This window comes from Helicoverpa armigera, chromosome 1 (genome assembly GCF_030705265.1).
Source record: "Helicoverpa armigera isolate CAAS_96S chromosome 1, ASM3070526v1, whole genome shotgun sequence".
Lineage (NCBI taxonomy): Eukaryota > Metazoa > Arthropoda > Insecta > Lepidoptera > Noctuidae > Helicoverpa > Helicoverpa armigera.
Window position 1 is genome coordinate 5,737,642 of NC_087120.1, and position 22,764 is coordinate 5,760,405.

The following is a 22,764-nucleotide window of genomic DNA, read 5'->3' on the forward strand; positions in this document are numbered from 1 at the left end:
GTTGCAAGAAAATAGCAACAAGATAATTATAACATTTTTATGTGATGTCACTGCTCCTTGTTTAGACCCCGCCTTTTTAGGACTGACATGACCATAAGTCTTGTGAGAATGTAACGTATACTCTGTGAGAAGTGCTATTTATTATATAGATACTTGTTTATAATTTTTCGAAAATGAGGAAGCATTTTCAGCAAAAAATTGTAACAAAAGGATAATTTCTGACGACAAAATAAATTCCCTTTAAGTTTTCGTGAAAGAAAATACTTTGGGCCATGACTTTCTGTTTATAATAACGATCGATGTATTCAATATCCAGTCTTTTTGAGTGAACCAAAGTCTAAGTTTTTCACTTGCCAAAAGCTCCGCTGTGAGAAATCCCCCCGCGGTAGTTTTTCACTTAGACGGTGCCTCCTCTAAAACTTTTATATTAGATGACGAGAAAAGTTTCTAACCACTGTTGTTACGGTAGTATTTTTTCATTCTGTTTTGATTGTACGTTAAACAACGAAACCCGGAATGGAAATACGAATTGACGGCTTCACTCTTGTGAGTGCCTATTCAGATTTTTTGCAGTATAATTGGAAAGGTTCTGAAAAAAACTCGATTCGATGTATGATATGCTACGTCAATTTCGAATTGAATTGCGGAAAAGTCAAATGTCGACTACATTCGCAGAATTCAAACTTTTATTTATTACCTACGTTGAAACTATCACTGCGAATGATCAAAATATCCTATCGGATACATTTCCTAGGAATTATGGAATGCACTCGGAAATGACGAGTTAAGCCCAAGTAAGCGAGATAATCAGCTCAACGGAGGGGTGGTCACTGTTGCGTAAGCGGTGACGATGTTTACGTACCATAGCCGGAACCATTTCAATATAATTTACTCTGTTAACACTGTATATTCAGAAATAAATACATTGATGTAATATAAACAATACAGTTTGGTGGTGTAAAATATCTAAGTTATGTAAAACAGAACGATATCTCGCATACATTTGCAGACCCACGACAACATTGTGAACTATTGGCAGTAACTGTCCGTTTGTGTCAACTAAACCCCGGATTTCAAAACAATGTATCAGAGTTCCAATGGAGCAATAAATTGTGAAGATAACGAGCTCAATAGGGCGGTACATGTATTGCTTTGATAGTAAGGCGATGACGCGGCGCAGTGGATGGTCGATACCAGTCGTGGCCGTCCACCCGTTAACCATTCACCCTCGCGGAAACTCTTCTTACCCCGTCAAAACATACATGTAAAAATAGAGTCAAGTTCGTAAAAATATCGTTGTTATTATTTTTGGTGTTTATTTTCTAAAATTAATTATTTAGGCTTTTATTTCTTTAGCCTTGTTAGTAGTTTGTTGTCAAGAGTAGGACAGTCTTGTAAGCTTTGTTTGTACTACATTTTCTAGCATCTATGTTCAGTTCCGATGACAGAATATACAAATAACCTGATGCCGAAGTCAAGTCTCTTCTCATGAGGTAATTCCTCGACTCCTCGAATAAAAAAATTATTTACAATATAATGTTTAGTTACTAGGAGATTTAAAGTAGCTCCAATATTTCGTGCAACACGTGTCTTTCTTTTTGAACTTGGCTGTAAATTCACCTTTCGTTCCGCACCTCCTTATCTACGTATACCGAGTACAGGCACCCTCTATTTGCTGCAAACACATTGACAGCAGTTTTACGAGTGAAAGACGAGCGGTAGGGTTATCTGCGTCGGTTATATAATAAACGACTAACTTCAAGCCGTTAACGGTTTTATCGAGGATATGTTGAGTACTATAGTGTGTGTTAAATTTTTAAGTGTAGAAGGCGGCTTGCAAATGATTGAAGTGTAATGTTTGCTTTAAAGATTAAGTTGAAATCGCTTGAAGCCTAGACATAAGTTAAGATTGAAATGTATTAGGATATTAGTTCACATTTATTAGGAACCAGTTTAGTGGTCTCAGTCGCTTCATGAGTGACTGCTTCTCGCACTTGGATAAAAAATTGCCTAAGAAGTAAACATGAACTCATAAATATACGTCTTTCTATATTAATGTGATAATGTATTCTTTGACATCGAAAAAGTGTAAGATTGTTCCCTATTTTTTTTCTAGTTCATTTTATTCCTTTCCACAGATAACAAAGAGAGATCCGAATAATAGTTGTTTCTCATTTTATTTTCTCAGAGAATTCAGTGTCAACTATTTTCATTTTTCTCCGTCACATTGTTATCTGCGGGCTCTCCCGGGACGAGGGTTCGCAAACAATTCGCCAATCGTTAGAATCACGTATATTTACATAAATTTTACACATATTTGAACTAACTGTTCAATTTATTTCGTGAAGCCAGTCCCGGGAGACTTTTGTATGCTTGTAAGCTTGTAGCTTTTCCTTATACGTATAGGTATGAAAGGCATACTTAACGAAATTGCTTTGATAACAATATTCTTTTGCGCATATAAACCCAGTTTATTCATGTGATTCAGATTACAATGAGAAGGTATTATCTGTACTCCGCTTAGGTACACCCCACAGAAATCTAAGAGACATTTAATTTGGAACAATTTTAGGTGGAGTAGGCACAGGGTAATAAATTTCTATTATAGTCAAGCATTCAGGATACTACGCCCGCATAAATCCTACTTCTTTAGTTTTACATTGGAACGATGCTAAAACTTGTTTTCTGGGAACTTTAAAAGTTTAGACGTTGTTAGGCCAGTCACATACAAAACGAGAGTTGTTCAATATAATTAGGCATGTACCATTTGCTGCGGCTAACACTGAATTTCATTTATTTACTCATTCACGGGTAATTTAATTATTTCTGTGGCAATGTCGATTTGTCCATGTTTGCGTCATCGTTAATTTTAAGTGACGTTTTAATGCTCGAAATGATGTCAATGATTTTCATTTAATTATTCAAAATTGAATCAAATGCATCGACTAGTTTCAGGTAATTTAATTAAGGAAATGATTCCACAAAATTTAGCAAATTGCTCTTTTAACTTTGGTACCAATTAAAACCAATTCTATGTGCATTCAGATTTGGAACTGTAAATTATTTTGAATCTATAATTTATATTTACTAACCAACGTGGTATTGCTGCCAGCCTTTTGGGCACGATCCCAATCGACACAAAAACGGAAGGCATTATTTTAAAGCTTTTTAGTTAATTAGCTATGTTACAAAATACTTCTTTCATAACATTTTCACAACCCTGTAAATAAGTGTATTTCACCTTAGACCATCACTGCTTACATATAGGCTTACATCCTGCAACAAATCTCCTTCATTGTCGAATTTCCAATATCCATATTTAACAATGTCTCTCTGCATGAGGTGGAAGCGAAATTCTGTTAGTACGGAGCAGTAACAATACTTCATAACCACTAGCTAGGCTGGATGCAGTATTTGCTGCCCTCTGGGGTAACTGAACGCTGTAAAGTCATGCATCGAGAATAACATCATCAATTGTTTGATTTTAACGACATAGGTAACTTTATTTTTAGGATAAAAAACGATATTTCTGTTTTCATTTTGATTGAATCATTCATCTGGACCTATAGGTAGGTGAGACGGTGAGACCTATCAATTTCGGCAAAATACCATTGGCTGCTCGAACATTTTCGTGTCAGTAGCAATTCCTGTAAAAAGTATTGTAAAATAGTTTTCATTCAGATATGAAAATAAAAGATCATACAATACAACACAGTGACCTTCTGTGATACTTCAAAGTACTCTTCTCCAAAGCCTGTGTTGCATTCGCTTCTAAGAAAACTCATTGTCATTCAGACGTTTTGTTTGTTCAGAAAAGACAACAATACGTACAAAGGAACGGCCGTGATAGAAGCCCGAAACCTCTGCTATACTGACGACGTTAAAATGTCAAAGCAAATTCAATTAATGCATTTCTACAACGTAGTACAAACAGGTATACATACAAAGTGAAGTATACTCTTCAACAATTTTCAACAATTTTCCCTGTAACTCTTGATATTGGCACTCCATTATATAGATGCATTTCCGATAGTCTCGTTAGGAGTAAATAGCACACGGTAAACTTTTAGTCGGCCGATAGTTTGTTTGGGCTCATAAATATGAATGAAGATGAATGGTAGTGCGCACATTACAAAGATCAGGAATTAAGCCGGTACCTGACCGACGGAAAACTCTGAAGATTTTCTTAAAAAAAAAAATATCCAGCTATCGAGTCAACTGTCGGCCAACTTTTTAGTCTGCAGCATGCAGGTAGTCTAAGACATCTAATGCAGTGCATATAAAGTTAAACTAGAAGATGTGACCTATATTTTAACTTTAGTGCCACGATTAGTCTGGTCTCGTCTTGCCGTTTTAAGACTATGTTCGTGGTAGGCATTAATTATACATTCGTGCTTAATAGGGTTACTATGTACCAAAGTTCCGCTAAGTTCAGTTAGTAAGTGATACATTTTTAATATCACCGTGCACCCGGGTTTACGTCAACTACGTGTAAATTTTAATGACGTGGCGTTTTGAAATAAATGTATCGCGATGTGAATTCATGTCTGTGAAAGAGGCTGCGGAACGATAATATTTTTGCACACTTTTATATAAAAGCATTTTTTTCTGAGGCCTTTTTCCATACAGTTTACATTTTTATTTAATGTTACCTTTCATCTTATTCGAGAGAAATCCAGGACCGCAGGCCAAATTAATTTGAACAAAATAATAGCTGACATAAGCGTAGTAGGCAGGACAGGTTAACATCCCTCGGGGAATACCATCCCTGTTTTATTAAGAAGCCGGTTAAAATAACATATGTCTTTCTGTGAAAGAAACAATAACAAACCCCTCGGATTATCTTTGCTTACTGTGGGTAAGTTGTCCAAGGAGGATTTAGAGTCTTATGCCTTATGCGTTCAGACTATGGAGTCCATACAATATAAAAGTTGAGTAAATCTAATGAAACTTCTATGCAGTTTCCACCTCCATGAAATACATTTCAGATTGTTTAAATTACCATTCGTTTTGTGACCACCCTAAATTCAAGCGCCTTATTTTCCTATCCGTAAATTATAATGAACTAGCTTAAAACCGCGATTTTGCCCGCGTCCTATGCGTAAAATTTCCCGCAAATAGATTTAAAGTATCCTGTATATTTTATTTTGATACACAAGCTACATAACTGCTAAGTTTCATCAAAAACCATCCAGTCGTTTTTGCGCGCATCCATACATTCAAACCTTTCACGTAATAATATGGTATCTACTTAGATAGAACAGCCTAGAAAACTCCCCTTACTAAAATGTATTAGGTACTAAAATTGCGACAGAATACCGTCACAGCTATGTGATAGTATTGGTAGTGCTAAAATTCAATCAATACATTCTTGGGGTAAGCCTAGCGGCTTCGGTAAGGGGTCGGTTGACCTTACAACTGCCTTCGAAATGCGGACTTAGGGGATTGTTTTTAAGTCAACTGGTACCATTAATAGTTTTAGATGACCTCCCTTTTGTGGTTCGTAAGAAATTGAGGGTCGAAGTTTGATGGGGCTATGTTTATTTGATTTAACTTCTCAAATTTAGGCCCATTTTAGTCGACTTTCAAATTAGTGTTTATCAAGAAAATTGCGTCTCAAATCGTGAATTAAATCAGTCTTACCATTGTACATCGGGATGTCCGGGTAACTGAGTTGAGGAAGTCAGATTGGCAGTCGCTCCCTGTAAAACACTGGTTTTCTGCTGCATACGGTGAGACTGAAAGCCGACCCCTACATAGTCGCGAAAAGGCTAGGCAGGTGACATGAAAATTTAATTACCTAGCTATAATTTCTAACTATGTTTCCAAAGCTTTTTTGCTCAAAATTTTAGATTTGTATATTTACTATTATTTGACTATCGTTTATCACAGAGTGTAATTAATTTAAGCTAATTCCAAGCACGATTGAGCTATTCAATGTAGTATGCAAATCGTATCATAACCCGGATAAGCTTTTACATGTAGGAGAGATGAATAGGTATCGTTATGTATCGGACTAATGATGCTTCTGTGTACATGTATGTACCTAGGTATATACAGAACCATTCACCAAACATCTTAACATTAATCAACAAAACATTGTAAGACGTTTGCTTAGTTACACACGATGAAAGGGTGTGTTTAATCAAACGAACAAACACAAGAGCATTCCTATTTGAACTTTTAGAGCATATGCAAGCTTTTGGTCGGCTGATAGATTGATCAGGTTCATAAATCTGTATGGAGATGAAAAGTCTGACCAATTCAAAACTGTTATTGAATTCACGATAAACTGTGGTCCATCCAACGGGCCAACTAAAGGCTTGTAGTTTAGTCTGCAGATGAGGGGTCTGCTGTGTAGGTTATATAAGTTCGAGAATAAATAATAATATATTTAGGTACAGAATAATAATCTGCGTCTGTTTACAATAAATTGATTTGATAACATGTGGATATAAATAAGTATTTATTGTACTTACTTAAAAATTGTTTCTTACTTTTCAAAGGCGTCAATGTTTTAACAAACGAACTCCTGAGCTACTCTGACTTTCAGAGTCAGAGATCCTGAATAAAGAAGCGTCGTTTCCTCGTATCAAACCACTTACCCGAAGGTGGATCCATAAATAGACGAAAGGTCGAAATTAGAGTCCACAGATCATATAGCTCTAAATCAATTCTGAAGACAATCTCTATAGGCTTGAATGTCGTTCTAGAATACCGACGGTAATATCAATATCGATATTCGAGAGGAATTCATCGAATTTCAAAACTGATTATTCGAGTATTATTCGATTCTATGTTATCGCAAACGTAGCGGAACTGATAACTGAAATTGTTCACATAATGCTGCCATTATGAATTACATTATTCACTAATCGCACAACTATTTGTATAAATTAAAAGTTCACAAATAGGTTCAAAGGTACGTGAAGTCGAAAACAAATATGACCCTTCGTTTGTTTAATATTAATTGAGTTCCTGAATGTGCTGTTCATTTTCCTTAGAGAATTCGTTGATTGTATTAAAGTTTAAAAGGTGAAATAAAAATAAAGCTAGTGAAAGCAATATCGCTTATTGCCTCGCTGTATTTTATTAACGTGAGAATACGGGTAATATGGAGTTAAAATAAAACTGTCCTTTTTGTTTTTTTACACGCTTTTTATTAGCTTCACCTGTATGTTTGTAACCGACTTCTTTGGGCGCGATTTTGACCCACTTTAAACGGCCAGATTTCGTTCAAACTTTGTAGATTTATTGAGGACCGATGACAATACATTAATTTGATAAAATTATTCCATTTTTAACCGACTTCCCAAAAAGGAGGAGGTTACACATACACATCGATTACTCCGAGGTTTATACACCGATTTACGTGATTCTTTTTTTGTTCAACTCGGAATAGCTGCCAGTTGGTCCCATAGTCATCAAGTCAGGATCTGATGATGGAAACCCTGAGAATTCGAGGGCAACCTTCAAAAGTTGTAGGCATACATAGGGTAAAAACTTGACACTCAGATGTACGCCTAAAAGCACTATTCAACTGTGAAGATTTGGAGCTGACCTGATGATGGAGACCAGAGAGGGTCGAGGGAACTCGACAACTGAATATGTAAACTACCTCGTGTTTGGGCTTAAATTATTTGTATTGAGAAGACCTTTGCCACAGTGGAGGTTTGGAGCTGACCTGATGATGGAGATCAGAGAAAGTCGAGGGAACTCGACAACTGAATATGTAAACTACCTCGTGTTTGGGCTTAAATTATTCGTATTGACAAGACCTATGCAACAGTGAAGGTTTGGAGCTGACCTGATGATGGAGACCAGAGAAAGTCGAGGGAACTCGACAACTGAATATGTAAAATATCTCGTTTGGAGTTATATTCTTTGTATTGATGAGAACTTCCCACTTGTAAGGATAGTGACAACTATTCGTATCACTGAAAAGCTTTAAATAAATAACCTTTTTACAAAAAAAAAATAAACCGACTTCCCAAAACAAAAAAAAAAAACAATTTTAGGTGCATCGGCCTAGAAGTCGGTGGCAAAATTAACTTAGTAACATCCATTAGACATCGACTTCTAGGCTTTTCAATTTGCAAAATATGATTTTTGTTAATTTATATAATTTTCATCTATAGTCGATAAGGTAAGAAAATTAATTAAAATTTTCTAGAATTTTTCTCTACAGTCGATAAGGCAGGACTCGATGTTAATTTTTATTTCCAATAATTATCTTTAGCCGTTTTCTCTAATATTGACAAATTTTTGTATACTAAAGAGAATTTTAATTCTACAAAACAAATGATAGTTTTAAAACAAACTAAAAAGTAGAAAATAAATAATAGTTTAAAAAAACTAAAAACACGCTTTTTATAGAAAAACAAACTAAAAAATATAAAATAAATTTTAATGAATTTAAATTAAGAAAACAGTGTTAAAAATTTCAATGAATAAATATTTAAAAAAAGCGTGGGGTGCTTTTTAAGATATTATCGAAATGAAAATCACTGTACCTACTCATATCTGTCAATAAAATATTTATAACTATTTATAATTGTATTTAAACATGCACCCCACGCTTTTTTTAAATATTTATTCATTGAAATTTTTAACACTGTTTTCTTAATTTAAATTCATTAAAATTTATTTTATATTTTTTAGTTTGTTTTTCTATAAAAAGCGTGTTTTTAGTTTTTTTAAACTATTATTTTTAGAAGTGTGATTACTTACGTAAAATTACGATTATTTTGCACGTTTCTGTGGGAATTAGAATTATAATTCTTTGTATTTTTGTTATACTGGTAATTTGACCTAAAATACCTTGCTCGATGATTTCCGCCATGCCTTGCCTGAGAACCAAAATTCGAATGCCTTACCTTCATGACCTCGGGCTCAGTGCTCGTTGACATAGACTTTTCGTCTTTAGCTGTCCTGATAGCCTCCGGGAGCGATGAAAACTGGCGGGACGCTACTATAGTGCTAAGTCGAGGGTCTGACAGTCCGTCCGAAAATCTTTTAATCGCAATTTTTTCATTGAGTGGACGTAATATCTCAAATGCACTGTCATTACCGTCGGCTTGGGCTATTGTTAAATTGACAAATAAGTTCTCTAATTCACTACCGAACGCTTCAATAGATCTATGGCCTTGTTTTGAACGCTGCAATTGTGCTTGAATCGCGACAGGAGATAATTTTTGCAATAATTTCGATTTCATATCCTTTACCAAAAGATTAACGCTATCATATCTAGACTGTAACCGTAATTTTGCACTCTGAGATAAGCGTGTTTTTAAAACGAAATCTATTAACTGCTGCTGAGAACTGTTATTTATCATTGTACTATATAGTTCAATGCTATCAATTAACTGCTTGGTGACTGACTCTTGTCCTGTCATAGTAGGTAAAAGTGGAATTGCAGTTTTAAGATCAAAATTTGGTTTTTCCGTAGCCATTTTGGATGAAACTTCGGTTCCTATGGGATCATTAACTAAACTATTAATCTTTTTATACAACGCATTAATATCATCTACTAACTTATTAATCAAAACCGCATCTTCCGTACTTATTTCAGAAGCTTCTACTTGCAAACACACCTTAGACAAAATATGCGACAACTTATCGTATTCGGACAATATCGTATATTGCGTCTTCTAATTTTTTGAAAGCTAAGTTAGACTTTCGCCTTTCAGGACCTAACTTTACCAAGTATTCTTTAATATATTTCAACGCACTTTTTAATTGAATCAAATCATCTGACATAATACTATTTAAAATAAAACACAAATTATACGCTTAGTCCTCAATAAATCTAGTTACTATAAAAATCTATCTAGCTAATCTAGCTACCTATAAAAAAAAATAATTAACTAACCCAGAATTAGAATGAAATCGTACCCTTTATATTCTTAACATACTGGTTACAGGATTTCCAACTAGACGCTCGTAGACGGCTCCAGAAGTACAACACAGCATCTTCTTCGTGTTCTGGTGCAGCGATGATTGGGCCGGGCTATACCCTGGACTCCGTGGGCCGGGATTTACCCTGGACTCCGCTCGATCGTGGGCTGGGCTATACCCTGGACTCCGTGGGCCGGGATTACCCTGGACTCCGCTCGTTCTAGGCTGATACGGTTGGCAGTTCAAAGGTGGAGGTATTGTTGTTGGCGAGGTGGCTCCTAGTTAGCTCACGGCGCAACACTCTCACTGCTTGTTGGCGGCATTTTTTGTGTAGGTAATATGCAATGGACACCAGAAGCAGGACGACGACCAGGATGATGAGAATTTCACTTAAGTTCATAGGTTTCTGCGACGCTTGTGCATTTGAATTTCCGTTGGTAGACTGAGCGATTATAACTTCATCTTTGCTCTGCTGGCCTCCCATGTCGTAGCTGTAGAAGTCAATAGTTTGTGGCTGTAGACTGTGGCTTCTTATTATGTATCTCCGCGATCTCGTAGGCATTGGTCGTCTAAAAATGTTTCTTCATATCTTCGAAGTTTCTTCGGGGTCGGATCTTCTTTCGAGTTTTGGAATTTTCTTCGGGGCAGATCTTCTTTAGAGTTTTGGAATTTTCTTCGGCAGGGTCGCCATGAGATATGGTGCGTTGATTGGGTTGGTTAATTGAAACACATGTTCGTAGTTCGGTTGTCCAGTATGTAATAAATCAATTCAAACACTTTTACAATGAAAACTTATATCTAACTTATTCTAGCTAACTCGGCACTTTTATGTTGCAGACACTTACATTAATATTAACTTATGTTACGGCACAATAACTAAATCTGTATATGTAGATACATACTTCAGGAGCGAAAGGGATTATCACTCACTGATCGATAGTGGGTTTTTATATGTTATGTGCCACAGTTTATATGGAACTACTGTCGAATTCAATCTCTCAACAATCAAATCATTCAAAACGTATCTAATATTATAGAAATCCAGCATAAAACCCACGTTTCTTCTGGAGCCCTTCGTATTTAAGGACCATGGTAACTCCTTCTTATGCCCTATATTGCCACCACCAACAGGTTCTAAAGTTCTTTTTAACAGTGGACTATACTATCCTTAAAGCGTAGGTACAAAGCCTTTTGTTATCTCTCACAATAGTTCTCAAGAACTGAGTGTTGACTCAGATAGCTGGTGCAAAGCTTATCTTCCCCGAGAGTGTAACTTGGTTCCTTTTTATTGATATTACACGTTTTTGTTTTATTTTCAATCAGCTGAAATACAGTTGGAACTATCGTTGAGTGGCTTCTTTTGTTTTCATGTAATTGCCTTCATTATTTTAGAAGAATTTTTGACTTTTAGGCACGGGCGGTGCACGTGAATCGACAAGTTGTAAATATACCTTAGATCCACGTTGTTTTAAAAAGAATTAAACCGATTATTTTAATTTAACTCTTAATATATCTTATTAGCATACATCATATGTAGTTTCTTGCGTAAACCAAGAAGTAGGTAACGTTTGGTGCAAGACAGAACTCAAACGCCGTATGCATTATACTGCCTGTACATAATTGCTAAGGTTCTATTGCCACCGCCAAAAGTCCGTCAAACCTTATTCTTCATGTTTATATCTACATTGCGGTTACAATGGTTACTCTGTACTTAAAACACAAATCTATTCTTAGCAACTTTTTGATAGGCTGAATAAATTACTCGTGGTCAAGAGGAAGTCAATAAGAAATTCTAAAACGGACAAAGTATGCGTGATTTGCTTAACAATGTATCAAGTTTAATGGCCTTGGGTATTAGAGCTTTTATGGTACTGAATAAGTAATCGCACATAATTATGTCATTGACTGCTATGACACAGTAGCATTCATTCAATATCTTAGTACATAAGCGTCAGAAGAAATAATTTAAAAATGATTCATCAGTTACAATTATGTGAATTGGAATCGAAATGCCATCTTAGGACTTTGTCTTATTAAGTCTGGTTTATACTTACGCACAGTTGCACCTGCTTCCGCCACTTTATATACAATGAGAGAAATCGCCATTTATGTGCTAAATAATTACATAAATCGTACACCTGGGTATGTGTGTCACGATAAGGAATTATTTCTATTTTTCTCAGACTTAACGTCTGCAGAAATAATTATGACGTTATTGTATGGATAGGTCAATCAATTATAGTTTGTAATGTCGTAAGCATTTTATGAATGGGTATCATGATGCAGCTTACATCATTGTAAAGGCATTTTGCTGAAAGATCCAGGTTAGGTAGACGAAGGTTTACCTAAATCAAAGTTTCGTTTTGCCAGTCATGGGCTTAGTACTGATTAATGGGTATTCGATATTCATACTACGGGCTGCTATTGAAAGATGATATACAAAAAATCTTAGTAAATGTCTCTGATACCTACAGCAATCAATTGTAGTCCTGCATGAAATCCCATTTACCTACGGCCGTTTCCAATATTTAATCTATAGGTATGTTGTTTTGCTTACTAGAGATAGGAATTTGACATTACCTGCATGAGGCCAAGGTCAACATTCTATGTCTATTAGGCATATCAGTATATGTATAGAATAGTGGAAACGGCTGTTAGTGAAATTTCTGGTGGCTCAAGTTCAAGAATTCATCGAATTTCAGTTAAGAAAAAAGGATCTTACAGTAATTTACAATTTATTGCTATTTTCACGTGGTGTGGTAATCCGGCTTATTTATTCTGCTCTTTTATTTTTCATATTTTAGGCGACACGTCAATCGAAAGGGTATGAAAAGTTTTGTCTTTTACTAGACTGACAAGGCCTTTTTTCACAGTTATTTGTCAAAGTTATAAGGATGTAAATAACTTACAATGCAAAATACTAAGTTGCACCAGGCGTTCATGTTAGCGCATGCAGGTTAGAAAGATTATTGTAAATAGTAGTCGAGGTCAGGTCAGAAACCTAACGCATTCCTTTACCGATTGTATGACGATTATAATGTCGTGAATATGGACTTGTTGTTAATTTATATCTACTTGACGTATGTCGAATACTTTTGCCAGTCCTAAAGGCGCATCATACATTTTGAATCCTCATTCAAACAAAATTTAAAACAAAAAAAAAGAAAATATGTGACTTAAAATGGTCAGCGTCTTAGGTAAGTACATTTCTTCGAGTCGTCTTCTTGCCCCATTTTATTTCTATATTTGATGCAGAATTGAAATGTGTATATTTCCACCTGTACCTCAATCACTCAGAGAAATAAGTTTCTCTTTCTCATCTCTCAAATCCATACGACAGACTTTCGTTTCTTCTGTATCGAATATAATATCGATTAACTTATTCTAGTCGAATAACCATCACGTAGAGTATCTGGTTAATTTTAGCGGCGTCAATGCGAAACATCCTTTCGATACAGGATTACGTGTAGCCGACGCGAGACCAGAATACTGAGTGCTCGAGCAAATAGTGCGCTGGGTTCCGTGTGACTACGAAGGACATTGGAATGCTTCGCGATCTCGCATTTAAATGCCAACCTCCTCGAAGTTCGCGGCGCATGACAAATACTCCCCAGTACACTCAATAGATGTCTATTTCCGATTTCTAGCGAACTCTTTTGTACATTTATTTATTCTATTTATTTACCCCACGAATTGAATAACATTCTGTTATGTTGACTCAAAAAACTCGGCACATGGAGCTAGCTTATTTATGGATTACTTTGTTTTGAATAAGTTGCGCGGTTCGGTAACTGATATTGTTCCGTTTTGCTTATTCAAGTTTTTGTAAACGAGCTGCGGAACCACAGTCGTGTTTGTACGCCATATTGAATTTAACAAACAATGCTCGAATATTTTTGAATATTTTTTACATTTCACTTCATTACTATTTTAAGCGGAAAATTCATTGTGAAATTCGGCTTTCGAATAATTAAAAGAGTACACGTTTGGAATCGGGGAATGTGGTGAACATTTATATTTGTGGGCATAAAAAACATTTTTCAATCTACGATGCGAGGTACATTCCTGGTAAAATAATATTTCTGTAGCACACGAGGGCTTATCCTTTGAAAGTACGGTTTCCTTGGCTTATTTTTGGAAACCGGCAGGTGTACGACTTTTTTACCTTGTGAAATTCATATTCGTAAAATTACAACATTTAAAAAATCCAATTACTGTAATCCTAAGCGAAACCTAGGTTTACTGTTACTTTAATTATTTTACCTCAGCGTGAAAATTTATAACCCTTTGGAAGACCTCAAAAAATTCAAATGAATTCCTAAGCTTTATTATTTTTTGGGGCCACCCCATAAATAACCCGTATTAAAACAGCATATTTTCTATAACATAAGTTACATCTGGGTTGGGGCACGAAGGGTCTCGCTGCCCAGAGCCAACAATTTACAAAGATTACCATAAATTAATATTATCTATCGTATTATCAGGCCAGGTTTAGTTATAGACATCGCATACAAAATTATCCGTACTCTAGTACCTTTTTGACTAAATTGTCAGTAAAGCGATGAACTATCGTATTTCATAAACTCACCGTGAATTTATTTTATGAATCTCAATTCCCAGATTAAAATAAGCTGAACAAGTATCACGAAAACGGTATCTTATTTAGAATTGAATTAAAATTTCCCGCGTCGACATCGCCCGCCGTCGCGACATGTACCCTAAATTTTCCCGATTCAAATTAAAAAGCTCTCAAGATGTTATCCTGTTGCCTCTGAATTATCGAATACCTTTCTCTAAGAGGCACTTCGGTTCTTTTCGTAGTCGCTCGATTTAAGCATCTTCCTAGGTAACTCACCTTTATCCCCATTTTAACACTTTCCAAACAAAATATTCACAATACGTGTGAACCATTCAATTGTTTTTCTTCCCTGACAGAATAATAGCAATTTTATTTAAGCTTAAAGGATTTAGTACAGCAGATAGAGTAATTAATAACATCGAAATGGTAGCTTCAAGCTCGAGTGTTTTAATTAATATTTGCAATTGATTTACTGTGGCGCTTACTCAGAGTTTAAAGAAAAGATAGCAAATTTTCCATCTACACAGAGGTTATTGATGATAAATTACTTCCAATTATATTCAAATTAATTATAGCATTGCTTTCGTAACTAGAGATATTTTGATAAAGCTAGAAGTTTTTCTGAAATTCCGCTGGGGAAGAGTTAAGTAAATAGGTACTGAAGTGGTATGTGAATGGATAGTTAAGAGTATAAATCTTATCTTTCTATGTCTTTCTATGGTATAAATCGCATTTATATTGAAATATGGCTGAAAGAGAATTTATAAATTAATATCATGGGTGACCTTCTCAAAATTGATCGAATATCGACATTAAAAATGTATGAACCACATTTCAACTGATTTATTAATCAATTTTGCCGTTTTCATTTTCATTCCATGAATTATTATTTTTGTTCTCATTTATTATTTAAAAGGGTAACGGCCTGTTACCCAGGCTCGTAGAAATGTAGCCTTTGCTTATTTACGTTGACCAAACACGTCCTGAGTATTTGTCTTAAACAGTAATTAATTAAAATTACAGCGAATGAAAAGCAGTTATAATTAACATTCGTAGATCGTTTGGAGGTAGCCCTTCAGGCGAGTAACAAACATTATTACAGCTTTTCATTGTACAAGTAAATATTAAAGGCCTTTACTTACTATTTGCTAACACAATTAATTCTTGGAACCTAACTTGAATTGTAACAAATGCTGAAATATTAGCATCGTTTGTATTGCTATTTATAGAAAGCTTTTTTCTTTTACATTTTGTTTATTGACATTAGCTAAATCGAATGTCTTAAGGCTAATTAATTTCCCTGCTTACAATCGTAAATTGTCTTCTGCCTTAATGATACAATCTTTGAAAAATGTTCATTTATTTCAATTAATCTAAGTGTTAATGAAAAAAGCGAGCCAAGTTTAATTTTACTTACGAATGATTTAATCGTTTAAGGGTCTGCTGGGATGTTAATGGTTCTTGCAGATATTGCTTTTCTGTGCTCGCTGTAAAATATAATTATGATCACACGGATATACATTTTGTTCTGACTTTGGAACATGGCACCGATATTGGAACTGGATTTCAGCCAACTCCATCTTAGCAATTGGTATCTATCGGAGACCTGTATCATAAATTGAACCTAATAATTGTTACTCACCTGCAATAGGCTCTGACCTTCTGACGTAGATGTTTGATAGGTATTTATACACTAAGTATTTAAATAAACTTGAAGATAACATTACCTTAACGTTTGTGGTGAAATAACAAATGAAGGCTGGTTGATCTCAAATATCTTAGTCAGGATGTCAGGTCTTGTAGTCACCTCCAAGAACATGATGGCAATCAGTCGAAGGATCCTCATCAGCCATTCAAGGTACGGCTGACATTGGATCACGCAACTATTATTCAGACGTACGGAGAATTGTAACTTATTCCCGACTAGATGTGGACTTGGCTCTGTTTTTGAATTTCAAATTTTCATTTCTATCTTTGATTTTGACAGCATTATTGAAAGGCAATTTTTTATGATTTAAATAATATTTAGTATTCACATTTCATACTTTATTTATTTTTACCCCAATTTCACTCTTATTTTAAAGGTCCATTTTCACTGAAAACATAAACGTCCGTTTACTTTGAAAGTGAAAATTCATGGTAAAAAGTTCTTCTGAGAAAACAGACGTTTCTGACATGCCTATGCTGTCGGTGAACTTTGTTGTAACTATGCTCATCATCATCTCCCGAGCCTATTCCCAACTATGTTGGGGTCGCGTCCCAGTCTAACCGTATGCAGCTGAGTGTCAGCGTTTTACAAGGAGCGACCGCCTATCTGACCTCTTCAACCCAGATACCCGGGCAACCCAATACCCGTTGGACGAGTGTCAGACATACTGGCTTCTGACTACCTGTAACGACTGTCAACTATGCTATGCTATGTTATTTACCAAAACCTGTTAAGCTAGTCGCCTCTGCCTAATAATTTAGACACGACAGTCGCGTTGCGTTGAAGCAATTAATTCAATGCGTCGGCCTATTATCGCTTAATAATATAATGTGGTCGATCACAAATCAATTACCGTAGCCGAGGAACACCTGTGCAATATTCATTAATATTATGACGTGATGGACCGGAATTAGCGCAGTATACGCATAGATATAATAGTGCATGACAGACGTGGTTATTTATAGGTGTTTTGTTCGAGCAGCCTCTGTTCTGTTATTTGAACTATAATTTAACTCTGATTGGTGGGTTGTCACATCAAAACTACTAAATACTGCATTGGCCAAAAGTATTGAGCACCCATGACATCTTTCAGTTTTATGCGGAGTATCAAATAGAATTAAAACAAAACGTTTTTCGAACGTCATTCAATCGAGCTAAAGGACAATGGGCGATTCCGGTCCAAATGTCCACCACGAACGAGACCTATATGGCTAGATAGCCCGTTAAATATAGAACATTTTTTGTTATGAAAGTAAAAAAAAATATAATGCCAGAAAAAAGTTATGGCAAAATCAAATAAAACATTTTATAGATTTTTTCAATTACTTTTTGTGATGTTCGATTTTCGTATTTTCTGTAACTTCTTACAAAATAGAATTGTTCATTATTAGAGAGAAGACACCACCAGTTACATAGAACTTTCTTAGATCCAGAAACCGCTGAGTATATTCAAGCACTTCTGGCGCCTCAATTGGTTAGTGATTCGTACATCTATCGGGCAAAAAAATATGGGCTGTTTATATGCAAATGTGTCTTACTCATCTTAGTTTTAGATAAAGTGCAGAAATGAAAGTGAAATGAAATAAAAAATAATAATGATAACATACAAAAACTACCGAAAATTGAGAACACATTTTTGCCTATAACTTTTTTTTGGCATTGTTTTTTTTTACTTTCTTAGTAAAAGTTACTCTAAATTAAGTGGACTATTTAATTATATAGGTCTCGTTCGTGGTGGACATTTGGACCAAACTTCATACATTCTTGCCCAATCTCCTTTGTAAAGTGCTCAATACTTTTGGCCAAGACTGTAGTTTAAAATTGGTCCTATAGGTACTAAGTGTTACTACATACAGGTAGGTAGATAATCTAGCTAAGGCTTGAAAAAGGCCATAATTTAGAAGTCTATTCCAATATACAAGGGCACATAATGTTCTTTTTATCCGAGTACGGGAAGAAAATTACCTTCGTGAAAAGAACCGAGGGGAACTGCTAGTTTACTGTAAAAACAATTGTTTCGAAGAATGAAAGAAAACATAATTTATTAGGTAAGTACATTGAATAAGGTCTTCGCCTATCTGGAATTCAGTAAACATTTCTGCCTAGAATAATCAACAAATGCCTTTATGCCAATGAACTCTATTAAATTAACAAACCGAATATTGAACGCAAAACAAACAAACAAATTTTCGTCTGTACACAACAGTTTGATTGCTGTCGTGGCTCACATGTATTTGAAAGAATCACAATAACACTATAAATACTTGAATATAAAAATACAAGGTTATGTGTATGTAAGTTTGTTACTTGTTCACACACAAACTGCTGACCGGATTCTGATGAAACATTGCAATAATATTGCTTACAAATCAGAATATTATATAGGGTAAGGACCCTATATAAAAAGGTTTAACACGGTGCGAACTCAAAATGAATGATTAAGAGAATCATAAGGCAAACATAGCTAAAGCTTACAAACGTAAACAATTAATAAAAGCAATAAAGGTAAAGGAAGATTTTAAAGTGTTTTTGTATTTTTTTCATTAAAGGAAAGACATAACTTAATATGTAGTTGCGAATTCATATGCTATATGTAAAGGTAGTCATAATCTTAATTAGACTGTTCTTACGTTTCTTTATGCTCAGTAATTTGCCTTTGCATCAGAAACACAATTATGTTCTCACACTAACTCGTCAAATGTTCACCCGTATGAACTTCTCAAAAAGGTACTTTTTTAGTTTTCTCTCTAAGCTCAAAGTACGCGCATGTCTTATGTAGCCCATATTCCCATTACCATGTCAAAGCCAACTGTTGACCGAGTACCTAATCATCATCATCATCATCATCTCAGCCATAGGACGTCCACTGCTGAACATAGGCCTCCCCCTTAGATCTCCACAGATACCTGTTGAAGGGGACCAGCATTCAGCGTCTTAATAGTTGTTTTGAATTCATCATCATCGTCACCATATCATCTAATTACCGCTCACTGCTGAATACCTATTGATCTTCCCCAACGAAAAACAGATTTTGTATTATGAAAACAAAATGTTTAGCGGGAACCTTAGAAAAAATAATGAGTACGTTTCTTTATTCGTTTTACGATTTTCCAACGAAACTGACTCAAAAACTAAAATATGTGTACGTTAATTCATCCCAAAAAATCAGGAACCATAGTGATTTCATATAAACTAATACAGTCCTCTATACCAATTTATTTTTCTAATCTTACCTATCGTCCTAGTGCACAAACACCTAAGAAACACATGCTGGCATTTATTATCCTCACTCTCTTGGGAAATTATACCCACCATAGATCAAATAAGCCAACGAAGGTTCTTAGTTCAAATTAGGGCTTTCAAATACCGGATTTTTTCAATTCCGGTATCAATACCGGTATTAAAAATTTCAATACCGTGATCACGTGATCACGGTATTGTCGGTCATGCTAATCCTACTATAATATTATAAACGCGAAAGTTTGTATGTATGGATGTATGGATGTATGGATGTTTGTTACTCTTTCACGCAAAAACTACTGAATGGATTTTAATGAAACTTTACAATAATATAGCTTATACATCAGAATAACACATAGGCTACAATTTGTAAACATATTGTTCGAAATACTAAACCTGCGCAGACGAAGTCGCGGGCACCAGCTAGTATTGCAATATTCCAGATAGCTCCTTTATGTGTCTTCGAAGTGCTTTTGCAAGATTTTGACTTAAGTCATTGCTTGCAAGCTTGACCATCTAACTTCGTCAACATAAATTTTAGCGCAATATCCGCTTTTAGTAAATTGGCATCCCGTTTTCAAATTTTTAATACAGTTACTTTGACTACAGAAAGGCTGTTAAAATATTTTTTAATGTTGTCAAATCGAATTCGTCTAATTTGAAATCGGGGTTTAATTTTAGATCGAATAAAACTTTTAAAACACAATCCTTTAGTTTAAAAAGCGTCCAATCATAGCCCCGACACCATGACTAAAAATGAGATTGACTTCATCATGACGAACAAGAAGCACATAGTCAGAGACGTCTCCTTGATCAATAGGTTTAATACCGGTAGCGATCATCGACTTGTCCGAGGCTCTCTGAATATCAACTTCAAGGCCGAACGTTTTCGTCTGATGAAGGCTAGGCTCCGACCAACACTGCTCCAAACCATTTCAGGATCTGAAACTTTCCAGTCAAATTTGCCGCCATGGAAACCACAACAGACGTTGGAAACGACACCAGAACCACGAATATGTGGTTCAGATCCTCAGGGAGGAAGGGTCGATATTCTGTAACAAGCAGCGTAAGGGCAAGAAATCAAAGCTTTCGGAAGAGACATTAGGGCTTATGAAGAAACGACGTGAAAACCCGCCTGTCACTTCGTCAGCTAAGCGGGCTCTTAACCAAGAGATCAACAAGCACGTACGACACGACCTACGGTGCTCCAATACTCTTGACATTGAAAGAGCAATTGAGCTGAATCGGGGGTCAAAGGTGTTCGTACAATCTCTTGGAAGAAGCCACTTGACGAAGCTGACCACAACAAGTGGAGAAGTCATTTCTTCGGTGCCGGCAGTCCTTTCGGAAGTGGAAAACTTCTATGGCCGGTTATACGCATCGCATGCATCTCGACCTGAAATGAGGATGATCCCGGAAATGAGGATTCTAGAGCTACTGGGCGAGCTCCAGAAGCTTTTTAACGCCGTCCTGTTTGAAGGGAGAACTCCAGAGGCGTGGAGTAGGAGTGTTGTCGTCCTGTTCTTCAAAAAGGGAGACAAAACCCTGCTGAAGAACTATCGACTCATTTCCCTCCTAAGCCACGTATATAAGCTGTTCTCAAGAGTGATCACGAACCGACTTGCGCGAATACTCGACGAATTCCAACCACTGGAGCAGGCTGGGTTTCGGAGCGGATACGGCACCATATACCACATCCACACAGTGCGGCAGATTATACAGAAGACCGAAGAGTATAATCAGCGCCTGTGTCTAGCATTTGTGGACTATGAGAAGGCCTTTGACTCGATTGATATATGGTCTGTTCTGTCTGGAGTCCCTGCAGCGTTGCCAAGTAGATTGGCGGAAAAAGGCTCGGAGGATGATGATGACATCTTACGAGTACGTAGTTATTTATCTTATTTAATACAACTTCCTGCTACTTATTACAGCAAACCACAATAATTAAAATTATAAAAAGATTGTAATACCGTAATCACGGTATTGGCTCGTCAATACCGGTATTGAAAAAATACCAAAATATATCCGTGATCACGGTATTACGGGATCCCGTAATACCGGTATTGAAAGCCCTAAGTTCAAATTAATATATAGGCAGTTACTGTGTTCTTACGCGGAAACCCTTTCAGGTTTGAATTTTTGATATAAAGCTTCATGACGCGAGTTTTAGTATAGGTGGTTATCGGCACGAAGTGTCCTTAGGCCCTACTTAAGTGACAACATAAACGTCCACTTTTCTCAAAGCGTAGATTTTTGACGTAAAAACAAAAACTGACATCTATATTCAGTCAGTGAACTTGGGCTTCAGTGACACACTGTCTCCTCTTTATCTTGTTCTCTCTGAAGGGACACGGGGAACTTTCTTTTGACGGGTTTCCCCGAAATCTCAGGTGTTTCCTCAATAAGCTGTATTTTTATTGCTATTTGAAAATTAACACTAGATGTGCAAAGAAATTTATTATAATGAGATCATAAAAGTTTATATTATTACGCTCAAAACGGTTTAGTGTTGTAGATATTTGATAGTGTATATAAAGTGGTTGCGGGCGTCAACCGCGGTTTCACGCCGATGTTTAAGGCAGACCCTTCCTTCATCACTCTGTCACTCCAATTCAAAATCCAATCCGCTGCGGACTATCTGATGCCAAGGCTCATTTATTACTTTCAAATAAGCCGAAGACTGCGAAGTGCCGGCTTTTAGTAATGACGTCAGACTCCAATCTATAGGTTCTAATATTATAAAGAGGTTTGTTTGTATCTTGGAACTGCCGAGCCAGAGAGATTGAAAAAATTCCTACGCTGACGGCTAGGTTGTGATTGAATTTTGTGTTAAGTTCATAAAATCAATTACGAAAAGGCGTGGGCAGAAGATTATTTTAACTCACAATTATTTTCGTTTCACATATATTTCTAGTTTTAATAATTAAAAAGCGCATGCTTGTTAGTTCGGGCACTTTCATACCACTAAAATTTTTGAACGTGAATAGGCAATAGAACGCGGATAGAATCTAGGACAGATTGAATCCAGTTAGGTTCGTTACGATAAAGTATTAATTGGGTTTTCCAAAGCTTTGTTTTTGCAAACTGGTTTCGTTCGTGGATACGAGTAATAAGCTTACACGGGTGTATTGTTACCAACTTAGTTTGCAACTAATAATTGTTTGCACAAATAGTATGATTTTGCAATTTCCTAACTTCAAAGTTGCATTGTGTAAATGGATGTGAAAGGCATTCAATTAGCTACTTTTTTCAGTACTGCCTTTTTGTAAAACAAAGTCTTAAACCGCGTCTGTTAATTACTTCCATTTTATCATAAAAACCTAGGTATCGGTACTGATGA

At 35.9% G+C, this 22,764-nt stretch overlaps 2 protein-coding genes across 2 annotated transcripts in view; one reads left to right on the plus strand and one right to left on the minus strand.

Moving 5' to 3' along the window:
* The window catches only part of LOC110380652 (uncharacterized protein), a 143,601-nt gene that overhangs the window by 47,773 nt on the left and 73,064 nt on the right, over nucleotides 1-22,764 (plus strand). The window lies entirely within an intron of this gene.
* On the minus strand, nucleotides 8,727-9,616 carry LOC135117436 (uncharacterized). The gene has a single exon (XM_064036720.1). The coding sequence runs from the start codon at nucleotides 9,450-9,452 to the stop codon at nucleotides 8,727-8,729; it is 726 nt and encodes a 241-aa protein (XP_063892790.1). The 5' UTR covers nucleotides 9,453-9,616.

Coding starts and splice junctions, on each gene's coding strand:
- LOC135117436 (XM_064036720.1), bottom strand. CDS start 9,452: ATGGCTACGGAAAAACCAAATTTTGATCTTAAAACTGCAATTCCACTT.